Source organism: Acomys minous (genome assembly GCF_964271855.1).
Source record: "Acomys minous genome assembly, chromosome: 5".
NCBI lineage: Eukaryota > Metazoa > Chordata > Mammalia > Rodentia > Muridae > Acomys > Acomys minous.
In genome coordinates, this window is record NC_140494.1 from 113,627,652 (window position 1) to 113,647,488 (window position 19,837).

Consider the following 19,837-nt stretch of genomic DNA (forward strand, 5'->3'; position numbering starts at 1 on the left):
CCCCTGAGCCATAACGCACAGGGTAAAAACCTCTCTTCTTTGAGCCCAGCTTCTCCTACAAAAACAACACTGTCACTAACATCACCAAACAAAATGAGCAGAAAGCTGCCGTAACTGATATGTACTAGGCGTGGGCTTTCAGTCACTGTACCTTATAAATTCCCTTAGGCTTTTTGAGGACCCAGAGTACCCTCAAAATTTGCGAGAGTCATGATTCAAGAGGAGTGACAGAAGAAGTTGGGAGGACAGAGCACTTTTCTTACTTCCTATACCTGACAGGACTCAGAGAAGCCTGGGCTATGCCCTGTGGAGAACTGAGACTAGAGGCTCCTGGTGTCCTGCCTGCCAGGGCTCCTCTCTTCCTTCTAGCTGGGCATCAGCTGGCCATTTCCCTCCTCCGAGATTTAACCCTTTATTTTGTTTGGACTTTCTGGCTTCTCTTACTTGTCGTAACATGTTACTTGGCAACACAGAGCATCTCTCAGGGGCTGCTCCCTTCTGTGGCATTGAAGGAGCTGGGCTTATCTCTGTGCCTCTCAAACTTGACTGCTGGTGAAACACCACCAAGGAAAGGTTTTACAGTATCAGTGTCGACCCAAAGGCTCTACCTCAAACAGGGCTGAGGACCACTGGACCGTGTCTAGGTGGCTGACCCGGCTGACGAACAGTACCATAGCCCTGGCCCAGAAGTGGTAAGCACGAAGAAGCACCACCTCATTTCCTGACTCGGGCCTCGTGACTGTCAGTTCTCACTGTGCCTCTTTGATAGGTGCATGTTTTAGCCCGGCGTGGTGGTACATGACTTCAGTCCCAACACTCTGGAGGGAGAGCCAGATAGATCTCTGCTGAGTTTGACATAAGCCTGCTCTGCATTACATAACGAGCTCTAGGCCAGCCAGATGCCCAGGCCTGCATACCAAGACCCTGTCTCAAAAATAAATAAGTAAACATGTTTAAGGTTACAATCCAAACACTACTGGGAAGGGCTTGCGAATCAGCCAGCAAACTCCCTCCTTCAGAGTTGTTCTTATACCAAAATTTGAAAGTGTGTGGCTTCCTTGATAGATGTTTGCAAGTGGGTAGGTTGGACTTCAGCACCTTGAGCCCATGACAAGGAAAAGGGGGAGAAAGTGTCCTACCGAACCCCACCCTCACTCTTTACGGAAACTACTCCTTTACCCTTTGCCCAAGGAGGAAAGGAAATCTATGGAGAGCAGCACTCAAGGCAAAGCCATGGATTAGCTTCTCTTGGCTCCGAGCCTTCTCCTCCACAGGTGGTCCCACCAGGCAGAAGTGAACAAACTCAGCATGATGTTCAGCTAAGTTAGAAATTAAAGTAACCTCAAGTGCCAGGCTGAATCAGAGAGACAGGCAATTAGCTGGAATATTTCAGAAAGAAGCCAGGCCCAGCGATTTGTCCACGCTCTCCCCAGCCTTTTCACTTGCCCAGTGCAGAGCCTCGGCACTCTGTGAGTGTGTGGCTCCTGTGGTATAGAAACAAGCCTGGTTGGATATCTTATGGGGCCAAAGACAAGTGGTAACTGTGAGGCAGTCACACCTAAATTTAAGGGCAGGGTCTGAAATGTATTCTGAATTAACTTGATAAGCGATCACTTCAGCATCAGTAGCAAAATTCTTCACTGGGAGTATCACATCATCACATTAGTCTCTACTTTTGATTGACATAATGACTGCCGGGTGATTCAGTCAGACTGTGATGCTCCCAGGGTGACTCTGTCAGACTGTGATGCTCCCAGAGAATGGCTCTAGTCCCCATTCCTCCCCCAACGACCCAGCTCCCATTCACCCCTTATGGTAACACCACTGTCACCACGCTACCAGTAAGAGAAAGTGAAGAATAAGATTAAGAGAAAGAATAAATACAAAGAAGGACAAAGGCATGTGTGAGGCAAAGGGAGAGAACAGAGGAGGGGTGGGGGGCAGCTCAGAGACACTTCCACCTGCGGAGCAGAGCTAAACTTAATTAAAATCTAGTTTGTTCTTACTTCCAAACTCAACAACAACATCAACAACAACAAAATCCTGAAGTTCTACCTTACCCCGCCCACTCCATCTCAAGCTTGCCTGTAAGGTACTCACCTGTGCCAAACCAAACCTTCCAAAGCTGTGTGCACCCTGGAAGACTACCTCACACACATCTGTGATGTGTTCATCTGCCGTGTGCCGACTGTTAGCTTAACACGTCTTATCTTAGGCCTCACCCACTAGCACAGCTGCGGTCTTCAGAAACCTTCCCGAGTTTTCTCTCCCCCCACCCCGAAAAAAAAAAAGTTTGCTGCCAGGAGGAACACCTTCTGGAGGCAGAGAACTAGAAAGTGGCTCACCTGGCACTGAGGATGTGCTCTCACAATTCCAAGCCAGGAGGAGGAGGCCCATGATCAGCAGGAGTGGCATGGCGCTGACAGGCATCTCTTCCGGGACCATGATGGTGACATTGTAGTGCATGGGGTTCAGCATTTCCAAAAACATCTTCGGCTATCTGGCCTCAGCAGGGGAAAAAAGCAATAGTGAAGTTAGAAAATAAACTGGCGGGTTTGGCTGTGGCTCCCTGTCACTCCTAAGGGTGCTGGAACGGAGCGATATGGGGGCTTTGTTTTATAGTGATTGGACACTTAGACAAGACAAATTTGCGGCTACAAGTCAAAACATGGATGGCCTTGGTAGACTCAGGTTCTGTCCAGCAGTTGGTCTGATAGGACCTTATCGTCTTGCCCTTGAGTGGGTAGAGTGACGTGCATGCTCAATTGAGAGTCAACTCTCTGAAGCTCATTCCAGAGGAGCAATCAATGTGTGACTTCATCAGCGGCTTTTGCTTGGGCAATCCTCTTTATTTAGAGAGGACTCAGTTGACAAAACAAATCAAGAGCAGAAGCTCCCACCCCCCCAAGTCTATCAACCTGAGTTCAGCCCCCTGGACTCACATGCACATAGTGTGTATATGTGTATAATCACACACACACACACACACACACACACACACACACATACATGTAAATATATAGGTATAAAGATAAAAAAGATTTTTAAAAAACCAACATAAGCAATTCCTTCCCTTGACCAAAATTTTTTTCCCAGATTGTACATTTCTACAGAAAGAATGCATTTCTTGGACACCAAAGTGTTCCGGGAGTCTGCATTAGGGAGTCTAAGAAATTCAAGTTATGTTACATGTGGCAGTCTTTCTCTGGTGGCTTTAATGCGGATCTAGAGCAGGAACCATAGAGTGGTTAAACAGCGTTCATTGTGGTCAGCACGAGGCACAGTGGGGATGGAGCGGGGACAGGAGAGGGAGAATAAAGTGAGGAGGATGAAAAAGAATGGGATAGACGGAGAAAGAGCAGGAAGAGCAGCAGCAGACTCGGGTGCCACTCAGACATCTGGTCCCGGCGATGGCTTGTGCGCTTTGCAGGATCATCCCTTTTCAGGCTGAGCTGCTGGGCCATCTGGTTTCAACAACAGTGTGCTGCTGGGCGTGTCCTTCAGTCCGGTTTGATCAGCTCTACTTACAAGGAGGTGTTATTATCACAAAATGCTTTTCAGATGGCAGAGGACACACTCCAAGATAGTGCAGGAAGTTTGGAAGACTGGCCGAGATTGGCTGTTTTAACTCGTCCTGGAACTCTGTCCACAAAAGTGACTGATATGCTGCAGAAAATTTTATATGTACCCACATACATGTTTTATAAAAAAGATTTTAATGTATGTGTATATGTCTGCATGTGCGTATGCGCACATTTTTGCAGGTGCTTGAGGAGGACAGAAGAGGGAGCTAGAGTCACAAGCATTTGTGAGCTGCCTGCTACAGGAGCTGGGAACCAAAAGTGAGCTTTCTGTAAGCAACCTCTTAGCCACCAGATGGTCTGTCCAGCCCTCACATGCACTTTTGAGAAGAGAAAGGCCATAATTTTCACCAGATTCTTAGGTACTAAGTAACAATATTCCTCCCCCCATCTCTATGCAACCTTTGATTTCTAGCAACCAAAGAAATTTCATAATTGAATTCGTTTAGTTTGTTCATCATTTTGTTAACTCATTTATATTACTCTACCATTTAAATAATAATTAAGTTCACTGAAATATAATTAAGACACTGAAAAATGTCTGTGCATATGATGAGCAGCTTAATTGTTACAGTTTTCTAATTGATCTAAGTGGAGGATGAAGAATAAGCAGCTGTTTTTAGCTGCTCCCTTTGTTAATGAGGAGCTACTTTGAGCAGATTGAAGGTTTTCATTTTGCAAAGAAAAAGATTTAGAGAGAGGGAGGGGGGGAGAGAGAGACAGACAGACAGAGAGACAGAGAGTGGGGGGGAGGGGGAGACAGACAGACAGACAGAAAGACAGAGAGAGGCCAATGAGATAGCTCAGGGTGTTTAGGGTGCCCTGTAACCCACATGGTGGAAAGGAGAGAACCAACACTCACATGGTCCTCTTACTTCCACAATGGCACTGAAGCATTTGAACACACACACACACACACACACACACACACACACACACATTAAATGATGAAAGAGAAGAAAGAAAGCAATGTTCAAATATTAATTTTGCTTTTAAAAAAGAAAGGTTCATGTTATGTAACCCAGGCTATCTTGAAATTTACAGTCACCTCTCAGTACTGGGGCCATGAGAATGTACCATTGCACCCATTTTAAGAACCTTGCTTGGGCCAAGGAATGGTGGTGCACGCCTTTATTCTCAGCACTCAGGAGGCAGAGGCCGGTGGACTGCTGTGAGTTTGAGGCCAGCCTGGTCTACAAAGGGAGTCCAGGACAGCCAAGACTATACAAGCAACCCTGTCTTGAAAAAAAAAATAACCAAAAAAAAAAAAAAAAAAGAATCCCTGTCTCGAAAAACTGAAGGGGTGGAGGTGGGGGACAAAGAACCTTGCTTGGAAAAGAAAAGAGGCAAGCAAAGAGAAATCTCGTTAAGATATAAACTGTTTTAAATTGTTGTATGTGAAAATATTTATTTTATTATTTGTTTCTTTATAGAAGTATAAGTTGTGATAAGAGTGATGTTTTGACAGGAAGTCCTTTAAGGTCATAGAGCAATAACAAATATTCTTTAAAGTTTCAAGATTGCTTTGCACAATTTCTGATTGCAGGGCCATGTTTACAAAGTAGAGGCTGCATATTCAAGTAAGGCTAAAAATCCTGGCTTCTCAAAAAGCATGTTAAACCCCCAAGGGAGCACCACATAAAGAGAAAGAATACGCAGGGCGTGGTGGTGCTCGCCTTTAATCCCAGCACTTGGGAGGCAGAGGCAGTCAGATTGCTGTGAGTTCGAGGCCAGCCTGGACTACAAAGTGACTCCAGGACAGCCAAGGCTACACAGAGAAACTCTGTCTCAAGAGAGAGAGAGAGAGAGAGAGAGAGAGAGAGAGAGAGAGAGAGAGAGAGAGAGAGACAGAGACAGAGACAGAGACACAGAGAGACAGAGAGACAGAGACAGAGAGACAGAGACAGAGAGACAGAGGATGAGAATATGAGAATATCAGATATTATTCCAAGCACTTTGCAGATATTAATCCATTTGTTCTTACATCAACCCTGAGAGCTGTGTATGATTGTCCCCACTCTACACAAGAAACGGAGCCATGGGAAAGTCAGGTAACCTGTCCTGGGGTACCCAGCTTTTGTATGGCAGAGCTGGGTTTGGCACCCACGTGGCCTCTAACATGGTGTGATATGTTGTCCCTTGTTAAGGAGTCCTTGGGTCTCCACCTTTGGGTGCTTTTCCATCCTTTACAGGGTCGGTTATTTAAAATGAGCCCTTTCTAAGGATTAAGCTTTTCTCATAGCCTCTGGATACAAAGTCCTTCTAAGGTTTCTCTCTCACTATGCTTTGGTTTTTGTGTCTGGTAGACCCCCCAGATCATCTACATAGGTAAGTTGGACAGCAGCATTGAAATACAGGCATGTAGAAAAGCCCTAAATCTTCAAAGAGGTAGCTTCAAGTCCCCGGCCAGTATTACCATGCCCTTACCTCAAATCACACGCGTGTAGCTATTTCCTGTGAGCTGAAATGTTCCTTCCTGGGGGCTGAAGGGGGCTCAGGATCAGTCTGTCCAGAATGTTGCATGAGGCAACTGGGAGGAAGGGGAGACGCTCTTCAGCGGAGCTGCCTATAAATTGGTCAGAGAGCTCCAGGTGTGTCCCATCTGTGAATCATCACCTGTGCTGGGGTGGGCCTTTTGGTGAAACACCTGGCTTTGGTCACCTATGTTCCAGTGACACCAATAAACTCATTGCTTTAGTCTGTCGTCAGTGCTCTATCATGGACAAGTCCATGCTTGTTCGTGTCTCTTTCAAATGTTCTGTGTCTTCAAGAGCAGCGTAACTGCGTGAGTCTCCACTGGCCCTCTGAGGGTCATCGCCTCAGGTCCTTCTATCAGTATCTTCAGAGGGTCTACCCGTTATGCCATCCCACGCTTGGGCCTGCCTGGTACAGGGCTCCAGACACTTGATGTCTCCAGGTCTATCTCTGTGCTGTATATATATAGCTGCAGGTATCCTAGCTAGTGTCTTCGCCTAACACCGTGACAACCTCGGGGTTAGGAAATGCCAAGCCTCTATACAAAGTCCTCAGCTTAAGGGACATAGTACACCTCTGGTGTCCTTACACCCTTGGGGTTAGGACACACAGCCCTAGGACCCATAGTGCCAGACGGGATCAGATCCCCAGATATTCTGGTTAAAGTCTCTCCAGGAGGTGGGTGCAGTCTAGCCAGACCTTACTACTTCCCAGCTTCCAGTCTGTCCACCAGGGAGACTTCCTGGTCGCTCTGAGGGATGAGAAGAAGCCTCCCCCTCTTTCCCATGCTCTCCAGTATCCTCAGGCTCCCTCTTTTATGATCCTTATTCCAGGAAAACATAACCCAGCCATGCTGGCTTCCCTGCTGCACTCCTTTGTTTGGGCTCTCCCCAGGGGAATGACTCCTAAGGTTGCCACTAGGAACAAGACTAGATGCGACCTTAGCTCCCTGGGGTGAAGGTTTTGGAAACACATAAACACTTATTGAATCCTTTTCCAAGTGAGAGACAACTTCTAGTGAGGCCAGAGAGTCTTGGCTGGAGAACATTCTGTCCTAAGAAAGGGACTGTTGAGTAGTAGGCAAGGGAGAGGTGGATGAGAAAGCTTGATTTTAATAAGAAGAAAGAGTCTGGCACACGTCTTTAGTCCCAGCACTCGGGAGGCTGAGGCAGGCAGATCTCTGTGAGTTCGAGGCCAGCCTGGTCTACAGAGTGAGTCCAGAACAGCTAAGACTACAAGAGAAACCCCGCTCGAAAAACCAAAATATAAGAAAGAGCCATTAGTGTGGCATGGGGGAAGAGCTAAAAAACAAAAACAAAAAAAACCCAAAGAGCTCCAAAAGAGGGAGATTGTTGTGTGGGGGTCGGGGGTGGGATGGCCACTGGGCTGGACTCATTCATATAAAATCTGGTAAAGATGCTGGAATTTTTCCTAAGAGAAACGAGAAGCTAGCAATGTATGAAATAAGAAATGATGTTGGCAAAAATCGTTTGCTTGGGGAAGATATAAATAAACATTTATTCCCTCCTTCAAAGACCCTGAAGACAATCTGGGGTTTCATTCCACTGCAGCTCGCTCTGGGGAGCCAGTGAGTCTATTGCGCTTACTTACAGAGAAGTGGGTGAAAGGTTACAGGGTGGCCTTAATGCAGCCACACCGAAGGGTCTGCAGCACGCATGGCTCTTGACTCCTCAGCCCCAGACACATAAATGAAAGCCCTCCCTAGTCCATCCCACTTGACATACTCCAGCCCCTCCACTTTAGGTGCAATTAAGGCAGAACTGCATTGGACTGGTTAGAAGGTATGGCTCAATGAAGCGATTGGTCCATCCCCCCTTACCGCCCCCACTCCCCCCAAGCCCCCCCCCCACTCCCTCCCTATGAGGAAATGTCAAGTGAACAGGCCTGGCTGCGATGATCTTTGCAAGGGAGCTCAGCTCAGCATGAGGAGCCAAGCAGTTTGGCTTGAAGGATTGTCTTGTACATCAAAGGGCAATAATAGAAAAATCAACTAAGATCACATTTTCAGAAGTTTTAAACCACTCTGGCTGTACTAGAAAGAGTATCATAGAGATAGTGGGTGTTGAAAAGTTGAAAAGAGACAAGCTGGTTGTCTTCCACATTTTTGTAGACAGGAGAGGGGTGGGAGAGAGCTGTGGCCTCAGGAGGTCGACACTGACAGGTAGATGGGTCAAGAGACATTTGGGATTTGAAGTAATATAAGTGGGTCTTGATTTAAATTCATTGATACAAGGTCAACAAGAGTGTTGAGCACCACTCCTCAGCCTCCAGGCTGGAAATTTCTACAGGAAGGCATGGTGGTGCCATTCTCTGAGGCGGCAGCAGTTCTCAGGTGTGGGACGCTCGCTGTCATTCAGAGTTGGAGTTCCTGGAACTGTGCAGACATGTGCTATAATGTCTAGTAACTTGGGGCAGCTCTGAGCACTGCTGTGTTGGAAATTACCCCCGGGCTGTGGAAAGCAGTGTTTGCGGAAGCCATTCAGATTGGGAATGATGTGAAAGAACACCAAAAATCAATAAGAGAAGAGGGAAAAGCATGAAGAGAAAAAACAGGTTTATAGAAAACGCAAGAGAGCCAGGCAGTGGTGGCGCACGTCTTTAATTCCAGCACTCGGGAGGCAGAAGCTGGCGGATCGCTGTGAGTTTGAGGCCAGCTTGGTCTATAAAGCGAGTCCAAGACAACCAAGGCTACACAGAGAAACCCTGTCTCAGAAAGAAAGAAAGAAAGAAAGAAAGAAAGAAAGAAAGAAAGAAAGAAAACAAATAAAATGCAAGGGAGAAGGGGCCCAAGGAGAAGCTGCAGACCAGTGGAAGTAGACTGTCAGCGCCCGTGATGAACAAGGAGATGACAGATGTACAAAGGCTTGAGCCATTAAAAAGAATAAATTTTAAGAATATATATTTCCCTCCTAGTTTTACAAAAGGAGTAAATAGTGTAGACATAGTGTCACTGGTCCCCGGATATGACCAGTGACTAAAGAAATGGCCAATCTCTCTTCCGGGATATTCCATCAATTGGTGTATGGACACTCTGGTATCATAGTCACAATGACCTTATAGAATGTACTCAGTGCTATACCTTTATTTGTTTAAATTTTTATTTATTTATTTACTTATTTTTTGAGCCAATGTTTCTCTGTCTAGCCCATGCTGCGCTTGAGTTCACATTCCTCTGACTTCCAGGCCCTGAGTGCTGGGAGGTGAGGTTTGTGTCGGAAAGAGCCGTGGAGCTGGAAGCTGAACACCACCATCCCAGGGGACTTGGAAGTCCACTCTCTACCCCAACTACCATTTTTTTGCTCCTTCTACTTCCTGCAACTCCTGTTCATCATTTCCACAATCCCAGCTTCTTCTTGCCCCCCCCCCCCGCTTTTTTTTTTCACCTCCAACCCTTCCTTGCTTCCTGACTTTCTAGCTTCTTTTTCTTCCTAACAAATAATCTCTGCCTGTTGCTTCTCTTTTGACACTTTTTGCGGTTTCTGTCTTACCACACCGTTGACCTGCCTCTTAGAAATAGCACATGACCTTCCTAATGCCCCAGATCTGTTTTTTTGTTTTGTTTTGTTTTAGTGATGTGTATGTAGGTATAGTGTAGGTGTAGCAGTCCTTGGAGGCTGGCAGAGGACATTAGATCTCCCTGGAGCTAGAGGCCCAGGCACTTCTGAACTGCCCAACGTGTGAGCAGGGATGCAAACTTAGGTCCTCTGGGGAAAAACAGTATTAGTCGTCAGCCCCTCCCCACCCTCACCCCACCCCACCCCACCCCCCACCCAACCCTGCCTGCCTCTTCTTGACCTTGCTCTGTGGCACTGAGCTCATGTGCCGGTCCTCCGTCCATCTGGTCTGTGACTTGCAACAAGCCTTCTCCTTTCTTCTGTCACTCTGTCACTTGTTCTTCAGGGCCTCCAAGAGCTCCTGGAGAGCATTCTCCAGGCTGTGTGTTTGTCCCCCATGCTTCCCACTGCGAGACTCACTCTAATATGTAGGTATATAGTGTAGGTGTGGGTGTCGCTTCCTGGAGCTGCAGCTTTCGCCTCTCTGCGAGTACCCCCTCTGTTCCCTCCTTGTTCCTGTCCACCTCCACCTCCACCTCTGAAGCCCCACCCCCACCCCGCCCGCCTTGTACACACAGCTATTTAGATGCCTTGCTGCGACTCCGTGGTTATGTTGAACACAAACACACCAAGCCTCTCAAAACCTCTTGTTTTAGCTTCAAAATCTTAGTGTCTTTCACACACACCCACTTCCTATTCTTTTTAGCCTATATATGCCTATCACAGCCTCCCCATGTCCAGTCAACAAGATATTTCTCCAAAATGCCATCCCTTAATAAAGGTATTTTCCTTTATTTCCTTGGCCTTCTGGCCCGTATTTTGCTTTCTATCAGTACAGAAATGTCTAATGGTTGAAGAAGCGTACACCGGCTCTGACAGCTCCAGAAAAGCAACTTTTCAGATTTGATATTTATTCATCAGCAGGCATTAGTCATAGAATTACCCCACCTCACCCTACCCAGTGCACGGGGCACCCTTGGGCTGGCAGTGCTGCTCTTCCTCAGGTCCTGCAAGGCTTGAGGGTCTGGCTGGGATCGTTGCCAGTATCCTGGGAAAGGGAGACCAGGTCAGTGTGAACCAGGCGTTCTCTACAGTGCCCCTCGTGGGCCTGTGTCCCCGGGGACAGACACCCTACCCAAAGGGATGTGAACCCCCTTTTCTGATGCCCAATTGAGAAATGGGGCTTAGAACTAAACAGAGAATTCTCAACAGAGGAATATCAAATGGCTGAGAAACACTTAAAGAAATGCTCAACCTCCTTAGTCATCAGGGAAATGCAAATCAAAACAACTCTGAGATTCCATTTTACACCCATCAGAATGGCTAAGATCAAAAATTCAAGTGACACCACATGCTGGCGAGGATGTAGAGAGAGAGGAACACTCCTTCATTGCTGGTGGGAATGCAAACTAGTACAGCCACTTTGGAAATCTATCTGGTGCTATCTCAGAAAACTGGGAATAGGGCTTCCACAAGACCCAGCTATACCACTCCTTGGAATATACCCAGAAGATGCTCCAGCACACAACAAGAAAATTTGCTCAACCATGTTCATAGCAGCCTTATTCATAATAGCCAGATCGTGGAAACAGACTAAGTGTCCCTCAGTAGAAGAATGGATAAAGAAAATGTGGTACATTTACACTATGGAATACTACTCAGCTATTAAAAACAAGGAATTCCCGGAATTTGTGGCCAAATGGATTGAACTAGAAATGATCATAATGAGTGAGTTAACCCAGAAGCAGAAAGACTCAAATGGTATCTACTCGTTTATATCTGCATATTTGCCCAAGGGGCATGTCCCATGAAAGTCTTCACTAACCAGGAAACTGGGACAGAGGGGAGGACATCCTGTTGAGACTCTATGTGAGAGAAGCATGGGAGAATGGCAAAGTTGAAGGATCCAGAGGGTCCTAGAAACCTACAAGAAGAACATTATGATAGGCAGATTTGGGCCTAGGGGTCCCGCTCAAACTATGGCACCAGCCAAGGACAATACAGGCTGTAAACTTCGAACCCCTACCCAGATCTAGTCAATGGATAGGACGTTCTCCTCAGTTGAGTGGAGAGTGGGGTATGACTTTCACACGTACTCTGGTGCCTCATATTTGACCACATCCCCTGAATGGGGAGGCTTGGTGGCACTCAGAGGAAGGATAGCAGGCTACCAAGAAGAGATTCGATACCCTATGAGCATATACAGGGGGAGGAAGTCCTCCTCACTCACAGACATAGGGGAAGGGAGTAAGGGGAAAATGGGAGGGAGGGAGGAATGGGAGGATACAAGGAAGGGGATAACCATTGAGATGTAATATGAATAAATTAATAAAATAAATTTTAAAAAAAAGAGTTCCTGTATGTGTTGGGGGGGGCAGAATCAGAATTCCTGGGCAGGGGGGCTCTCAATCTTCTCTGAGTAGCTCCAAGTTCCAGTGACTTCAAGGGCTGAGCAGGTGACAGGCATATTGAGGGGGATGGACCAGGAGCCACTCAGAATGGAGTAGCACAGCCTTCCTCTGAAACTACCTGGTACAGTGCTGAACTAAATCTCTTTGCATATGCCCAGTGCCCGTCCCAGTCTACTTGCAGTCTTCCCTCATGCTCAGCATGAGTCGAATGTCACAGCCTTCAAGGAACCACATTACCGGGCCTAACTGCTGGTGTCTTTTCCCAAATTTGTTTAGTCATGCTTGGCTGATAGAAGGTAAATTGACCCTCGCCAAGATCAGCTCTGCAGAGATGTTGAGAATAATAAAAAAAAACCATTTATTTATACTTAGCCTTCAGATGGGATGTTTTACTACAAAACGGCTCAGACCTCTTTAAAGTGAAATGGAGTGTTAACTGATTAAAAGTTGTATCTTCCCTTCTGTTTCCTCTCCTGCTAGGATGTGAGTTCTTGCGAGAGACGGGAATTTGCGCCTCTCTCCCTCACAACTATACCCCACCTCTGAACCACATCCAGGCCTTCAGACATGCTGGCCACGTGCACACTCCTGGCCTGAGTCTGCACTGTACTGTCCACTGGCCTGCCCCCAAGCACTTAGCAATTACTTTTGTCGTCCCCTGCCACCTCCAGGTGCACCAGGTGTGTAAGGACCCGCCCTCCACCCCAGCTCTGTCCTCAGTTCCCTCTTGTTCTCCGCAGGCTTCTGTGTGTATGCCCACTCGCCTGCCTTCCCTAAACCTCTTTCACGCCAGGTCTGTTGTGTGGTTGTGTCCTGCCGAAGGGACTCCCTCGCCACACTGTATGTCAAACGCTGTCCACATCTCCACTCCCCGTGCTAACCCGCGGGCCTTTCTCTCCTGATGGCTCCTTCACTTTGTCTTGCAGACTTAAGGCCGGGTTGTTTTCGGGTTCAGTTTTACTTACACCGGTTTCAGTTTACTCTTGCTTTATTAAATCCTCCTTGCTGGTACTTGCCTGCAAGGGTTCCCAATCTCTTCTGGCCTCAGCAGTGATCTCTGCGCACAGTCCGATTCCTCGCTGACCTATAAGCGCCCTACCTGCAGGGCTCCTTTCCTTCCCCCTTCCTCCCCATCCTTCACCTTTGCCTCTCTCTGCTCTTTCAGGGCTTCCCCTCCTCCTGAGTCACTTCCTCTTTTCCCAGAACTATCTCCTGTTACAAATCTCTCCCTTTACTCTCCAAAATGGGTCCTGGGATACTCTTCCTTTTGCCTGGGAGGGTTTCATATAAAAAGTCTCAGAAGGTCTCTCTCCCCTCCCCCGTCCCGCCCCCCCCCCCCCACACACAGGAGCAAGGTATTTAAATAGTTAGTGGTTGCTGGGGAGGAGGTATATTCTCAGTGATGTGGCCATTGTTAGTAGTTACCCTTGCTCAAGTAAATAGACCCCCCCCACACACACACACCTATGTTCATGCAAGCAACTCTAATCAATGAAGTGGGATGGACTCGGACAGGAGCACATGCTCGCGCGTGCATGCACGCATGCACACACACAACTTTAAGGGGCTTGCCTGGAGAGGGAGGGGGATAAAAGACCAATGTGTATTATATTAAATGTACATTGCATATATGTGTGAAATTAACTTTTTAAAGGAAAAAAAAAAAGGAGCAAGGTGTTACATCCAGTTCTGTTTCTAGAGATAAAGGTGGTAAGACAAGCCAAAAAGTTTCAGGGCCAGGTCGTTTTGGCAGCTCTAGAGACACAGGCTTAGCTGCCCAAGACCTTCTACAGCAAAGAACCACAGGGCTATCAGAGATGGGGAGTGCTGGGGTATAGTATTTCCCTTGAGACCTGAATCAGCCATACGGGACTCGGCGGAATAAGATCCCTCACTCATGGTCATTTAAAAGCAGAAATAGTGTACCTATGGCCACATCCTACCACCCGCTTTCTATCATCTGACACTGGCACCCTGGCCATCCTTCTTAGCAAAGTTCTAATAAGGAGTTTCTTGTTTTATAGTGGGAGAGAGAAAGTAAGAATCCACAAGGGAAATTCAAAATTCAGATCGACCTGTGGTTGTCCTAAGCCAACTTTAGGGCAAGCGTCTAACTTACCCAGTATTTCCAGTGAAGTTCCTATTTAGACACACCTGGGGCAGGGGTGGGAGGGTGGGGGGGTTGTAAGGGGAACTAGAACACTGGGAAAACCTCGCACAGGAAGTCTTGACAGTACATGAAAGGCACTCGATGCACGCCCCACCCACATTTCAGGAAGCTCGCCTTGCCATTGGCTGTCACTGGAGCTTTCTCACTCATCTTTGAGACCCAGTGCCGAGCACAAGAGATGAGTGTTCACGGATGTCCTGCTTTCCTAACAGCTCACCTGTCCACCTCCAGCCGGCCCAAGGTGAGTACATCCTTTTGCCCCGGCTTCATCTGTGCCCAGGGGGTGCCTCGGTTCTCAGTATACGGTCCACTGTCTTCCCAGCGTAGTGCAGCTAGTGTTATTGCCCAGGGCAGCCAGCAGTGATCGACCTATGGGCCTTTTGGATCTTGTTAAAGGCATTTCAAACTGCATGACAAGGCTGGTAATTATTTGTGGATCAGAGGCCTAACTGGGGTTGTCTGACACCAAAGTGTGTGTGTGTCTCATTATATATATAGTTTTCTATCACTTTTATATTGCCTGCCTCATCAGACATTTTCAAATTTTGGTTTTTAACCTGAAAGGAGAAATGGACACAAGTGACAGCATCAAACTACAAGGGTTTTGGGTCAGAAGACCTGAGCTCAACTCGGGTGGCTAGCCAGCGCCGTGAGCTCACTCGCTTCCCAGTGGCTTAATCCCTGGCGAGGGAAGAAAGGGAATTCTCCACTGCACGGTGATGACCTCAGGGAAGAAACCTTGAGAGGCACATACGTGTGCTGTTGGTGGTCACCCCTTATTCTTTAAAGTCTCGATGGCAACTGAAACTATGTGATTTTAGCAGCATTAGTAGAAGTTCCCCCAAAAGAGCACACAATTCTTAGGATGGTCCCGAAACCACCGAATCTGTTTCTATGGCAGGATCCACACTCACACCTGAGCCTCGGTAGCCAAGATTTATCACCCTGAAGTCCAGCAGCCTTGCTTCTACTCTTAGACCTGCGTGTGAGTGGCTCTTTTAAGGCACCCCACCCCCACTCTTCAACTAGCCAGTTACCCTCATGCTCATGGCTCAGCCCCTCCTTCCCTGGTGAGACCTTACTTCTGTCCTTGGCCTCCGCAGAGGCTGCCACAGATGCTCAGTAACACTAAGTGAATGAATTAATGGTTAGCATCTTAAGCTTTTTAGGTTGGATGTCCAAAAACAAAACACCCTCTGATACATTCACATATCCCCAGGAGAATGTTTTCATGGCCCTATCTGTGCTTACACATGCCAGGTTTCAGCAGCACAGCGGCCTATAGCCACCACCCAAACAGCCAGATAGCAGCAGCATTACTGGTCTCCCCTTGCGAGCTTATCTGTTGTTTAGTGAACAAACTGTGAGGCCACAGAGATGTCCTAGAGCAGGGCCACTCTCTGGCAAGGGAACTACTGAATGACCCCCAAAGTGTTGGGGTTACTTAACCTCCCTGGACCTCCATTTTCTTATCTGTTAACAATGGGGGTTGGACCATACAACGACTGCTCACGGTTCTGAGGCCCCAGCATCCTTAACCTTGTCCTGACTCTCCAGCTTCTTCGTTCCTCCCCCATGCCTTGGCCCTCTGCATTACAGCTCCTCTGTTCCTTCCGAGCTACACTTTATAGCAGACAGTGGTGCCTGAAGGACCAGGTAACCAGAGCTGAAGTTGAAAGTGATGAAGGCTGGGGTTATGAAGCCTTGGGCGCCATCTGCAACTCTCTTCAGTCTCATTCAAGCCCCCAGCCCGTTCTTATCTTCTAATGAAGGCTCCCTGGAGAAACACAGCCAGGAATCAACACGCAATGCTCAAACCCAATGCTATGTTTATGAAATCCCTGTTGCCCATCAACCAACCTCCAGTGAACTTCACCGTGGTTCCTTTTTTTCTTTTTCCAGCCTCAAATATCCAGTGTCCTAGAGGCCCCTTTGCAGATCCAAGCCACTTCTCATTGCTTCCAATTTGTGACATTTCCTTGGAGATTGCTTTTAACTGGATCCCAAATCTTCAGATGAAAGCCTGGCAAAGTACCAGACTATTTGGCCCCAATGGGGCCAGTAAAATGACTTAAGGAGAGAGTAAGGGGCATGTCTGAAACTCCAAGACCCCACCTGTGACCCCCTGACCTATCACAGTCTCTTACTGCCTCAAGGACACATGAACCCCTGAGGATGTCAAAGATCAGGGTCCTTTTTTTTAATCCTACAGAAGAACCCAGCTCATTGAATGCCCATGTTTGTTCAGACTACTGTCTTCACTTAAAAAACTAATCTACTGCATCCTAGTCATTAGTTTAGACTCTTAAGCATGCAGAAAAGCTATGCCCTCAAGGAATGAACTTAGTTTAGCCAAGCCAATACCACCTCTACAAATACTATAAAAGTCTCGTTGCCTAAGTACCCTCTGGGATGGAATAAGCAAGTGTGAACAGAGAGGAGAAAATCAAATCACTGCAAATGTGGGGTGTGGCCTTGTCACCAGGGTATTAGTTTTGCAAGTTGCCAAATTGCGGGAGAGGCAGGTGCAGTTGAGAGAATGGGAAGAGAACTGACAGAAAACTCACACTCACCACTAACCTTCGTGTGTGTTCCAGTACCTCCTCTATCTTGTGCTTTGCCCCCACTTCTCCATCAGAATAGAACAACCAGGGCAACGTGGTGTCTCCTGATACAGTTGCCTTGAGGAGGAAACTGGATAAAACCTTACCAGAGTGCCCAGCACAAAGGAAGAGGTCCATAAAGGCTAACGTTAGGAGGTCTCAGTGGTTAAAAGCCTCTCTTGCAGAGGACTGGGGTTCAGTTCCCAGTGCCCACATGGTGACTCACGACCCGCCACAACTCCAGTTCCAGGCATCCAAAGCCCTTTGAGAACTTCCTTGGGCAACAGGCGCACACATGATGCACAGATATACATGCAGGCAAAACACTTATACATATAACTCTGAAAAAGATTTTTAAGACTAATATTAATCCTCAGTCTTCAAGGAGAGAACTGATAATTAACAGTCCTGGGAATGGCCAGAAAGAACAGAATCTCTGTGCTGGTGCTGTGTCCTTAGGGGCCACTACGGAGATATGAATTTTGAGACCATGTCACCATGTCACCATGCCTCACTTGGGAACCCAGAAGGCCCTGAAGAATATGGCAGCCTCCAAGTTCCCTACAACCCTATGATTCCATGGTCCTCTTGTCATTGGTGTACTGAAGATATTCAGGAAACATTGGAGTAACGTGAACATAGTTATTCCAGAACAATTTGGAAATCATTGATGTTTTCCTACAGTGCTCCCCTTCACCTATGCTTACCATCATCATCATCATCATCATCATCATCATCATCACAACAATATTTTGAGACAGAGTTTCTCTGTGTAGCTTTGGCTATCCTGGACTCACTTTGTAGACCAGCTAGCCTGGAACTCACAGAGATCTGCCTGCCTCTGCCCCCCAGAGTGCTGGGATTACAGGGGTGAGCCACCATGCCCAGCACCCACACTTTATTTTGGGGGTCATGTTTTCAACATTTTTTTTGACGGTGCCAGGGAGCAAACATGAGGCCTCAGTCATGCTAAGCAAGCTCCCTCACTAAGCTGCATCCCCAGGCTGATTCCCAGGGCTCTATGTGAACCGTACAAAATTTTGTTTGTTTTTTTTTTTAATTTCTGCATAATTTAGCTTATGTCTCATCAGTAAAGCCTGAGCTGGATCATCCACCCTGTCTACTGGTTCCAAGAGACCACTTACTAAAGCAACTGTCTCATCACCAAGTGAAGAATGGGCCAGCTGAGGTCTCTGGAATCACAGTTCTTCCCAATGCTGGGAAATAGTTCTTTTCAATGGTGCCACCTTCTCTGCCCTACTTCTCTTTCTTTCTGGAACGCCCACCAAGTATTTCACACTTGCATTCTGCATATTTCTCTTTGTACAATATTTTTATTTGATTTCCTTTTTGCCAGTTAAGACTGAGACACTAGTGGTACACCCCCTGCTCATATTTTACATAGCGCCTCTAATGTTGGAGCCAAGAGTTCTGTGGTCTTAAGCTGAGCGATTAGTGAACATCCCCTCAGCCCAGAACTCTCTTTGCTCAACTGTGTGGTGAGTCTTATGTCATCATTTTGTGCCAGGAATTTCCGTCGGCTGCTTCTGCTTGCCCATTCTGTAGGGAAGTAAGAGATGACAGATGATCTTCAGTGAGTATTCTAGTCTCTTCTGGAAGACTGTAGAAAGGGCAGTGGACAGCACTCGTCGGAATATACTCATTAGACTTCAGGGCTTTGGTGTGCCCTGTGTACTGTACCCTCCATAGAGAGCCCACAGTTCTCTAAGTCAGTTTTCCAACCTGTAAGTTAGCTCCAAGTGCCCTCCAAGTGCCATAAAGCCACTATTTCCTGTTTGGTTTCTGTCCCCCCCCCACTTTCATCCCGCGTTCTCCTGTGTATCATGTTGATCTATTTCACTTATCAGATTTGTCCCATCTATGTTTATGCTTCCAGAATTTATGCCCCAAGGAAGAGTCTTCTTTTATAGATCACTTATGTTTTAAGCACACACAGATACACACACACACTCACACACACTCACACACACTCACTCACACACACCCACACACACCCACTCACACTCACACACACTCACACACACTCACACACACTCACTCACACCCACATATGTCAATCTAACAATTCCAGAGATTTGGTGTGAGAAGGCTGGCACATATTAGTTAACCAAAATGGCGCTAAAAAAAAAAATCCCTGAGGATATTAAGTTTTCAGTGCAACAGATTCAACAGCAATTACAAAGTGGCTTTGGTGAGAACATTAAAATAAAACCTGAGGTACTCTGATCCTGTTCTGAGTGAGGGTCTATTGTCAGATACGGAAAATATAAAGAGTCTTCAAAGATCAACACTGGGTGGGGGGTGGGGGGGACCCACAGCTTTATAGGCCCAAACCAGCAAGCATGACCAGTCAGGAAGGTTAGCGAGCCAGCTGGGAATAGGAGCCAAAAGCAGACACACAAACACACACACAGTCTCCACAAGAACAGATTCAGTAGAGATTTTGGCCAGACACGAGAATTTCACTAAAAGTAACACTAAAAGTAGCAAAAGTTCTACAAAACAGGACATGCTGGTTAGTTTTTGTAAATTAGCACAAACTAGAGTCACTTGGGAATCTGGAATCTCAGTTGAAGAATAATTGCATCGGATTGGCCTGTGGACACGTCTGCGGGACATTCTCTTCATTGATGATTGATGTGGGAGGGCCCAACCTACTGGTTTGTTTAAAAATTAAAATTTAATTTTTAAGTTTCTGCCTCCATCCCTGCCTCGAGTTCCTTGGTAAGATGGACTGTGGAGTGAGTGTTAAGCCAAATCGGCCAAGTTGCTCAGGGTCTGTGTTTTATCATAGCAACAGAGAAGCTCAGCTAGAACACAGGATAAGCATGCAAAGAGACTAAGGGAACTTATTAGACAGACATAACCAGTATTGTTATGGGTTTGTGACATTGGATACTGGATAGCGTTGTGGAGAGTAATTCTCTGCCCAAGTTGCTCCATGCCATGTCACTTTAGCACTTTGACCAGTTTCTCTGCAGGCAAAATGTGTTCCCTGGAG

At 46.9% G+C, this 19,837-nt stretch overlaps 1 protein-coding gene and 1 long non-coding RNA gene across 7 annotated transcripts in view; one reads left to right on the plus strand and one right to left on the minus strand.

The window, feature by feature from the left end:
* The window catches only part of CYP19A1 (cytochrome P450 family 19 subfamily A member 1), a 99,829-nt gene that overhangs the window by 25,530 nt on the left and 54,462 nt on the right, over window positions 1-19,837 (minus strand). For 4 of the 6 annotated variants that reach the window (XM_084784318.1, XM_084784314.1, XM_084784316.1 and 1 more), the window contains one exon: window positions 2,346-2,505. In XM_084784318.1, coding sequence (XP_084640444.1) covers window positions 2,346-2,490 — 145 coding nt within the window. In that variant the 5' untranslated portion in view covers window positions 2,491-2,505. The remainder of the gene's footprint in view (window positions 1-2,345; window positions 2,506-19,837) is intronic. The other 2 variants (XM_084784319.1, XM_084784317.1) reach the window with 1 other exon arrangement.
* Window positions 7,986-19,837, plus strand: part of LOC311598848 — a 60,829-nt gene continuing 48,977 nt past the window's right edge. The window contains exon 1 of the long non-coding RNA XR_014779683.1: window positions 7,986-8,348. This is a non-coding gene — a long non-coding RNA (uncharacterized lncRNA). The remainder of the gene's footprint in view (window positions 8,349-19,837) is intronic.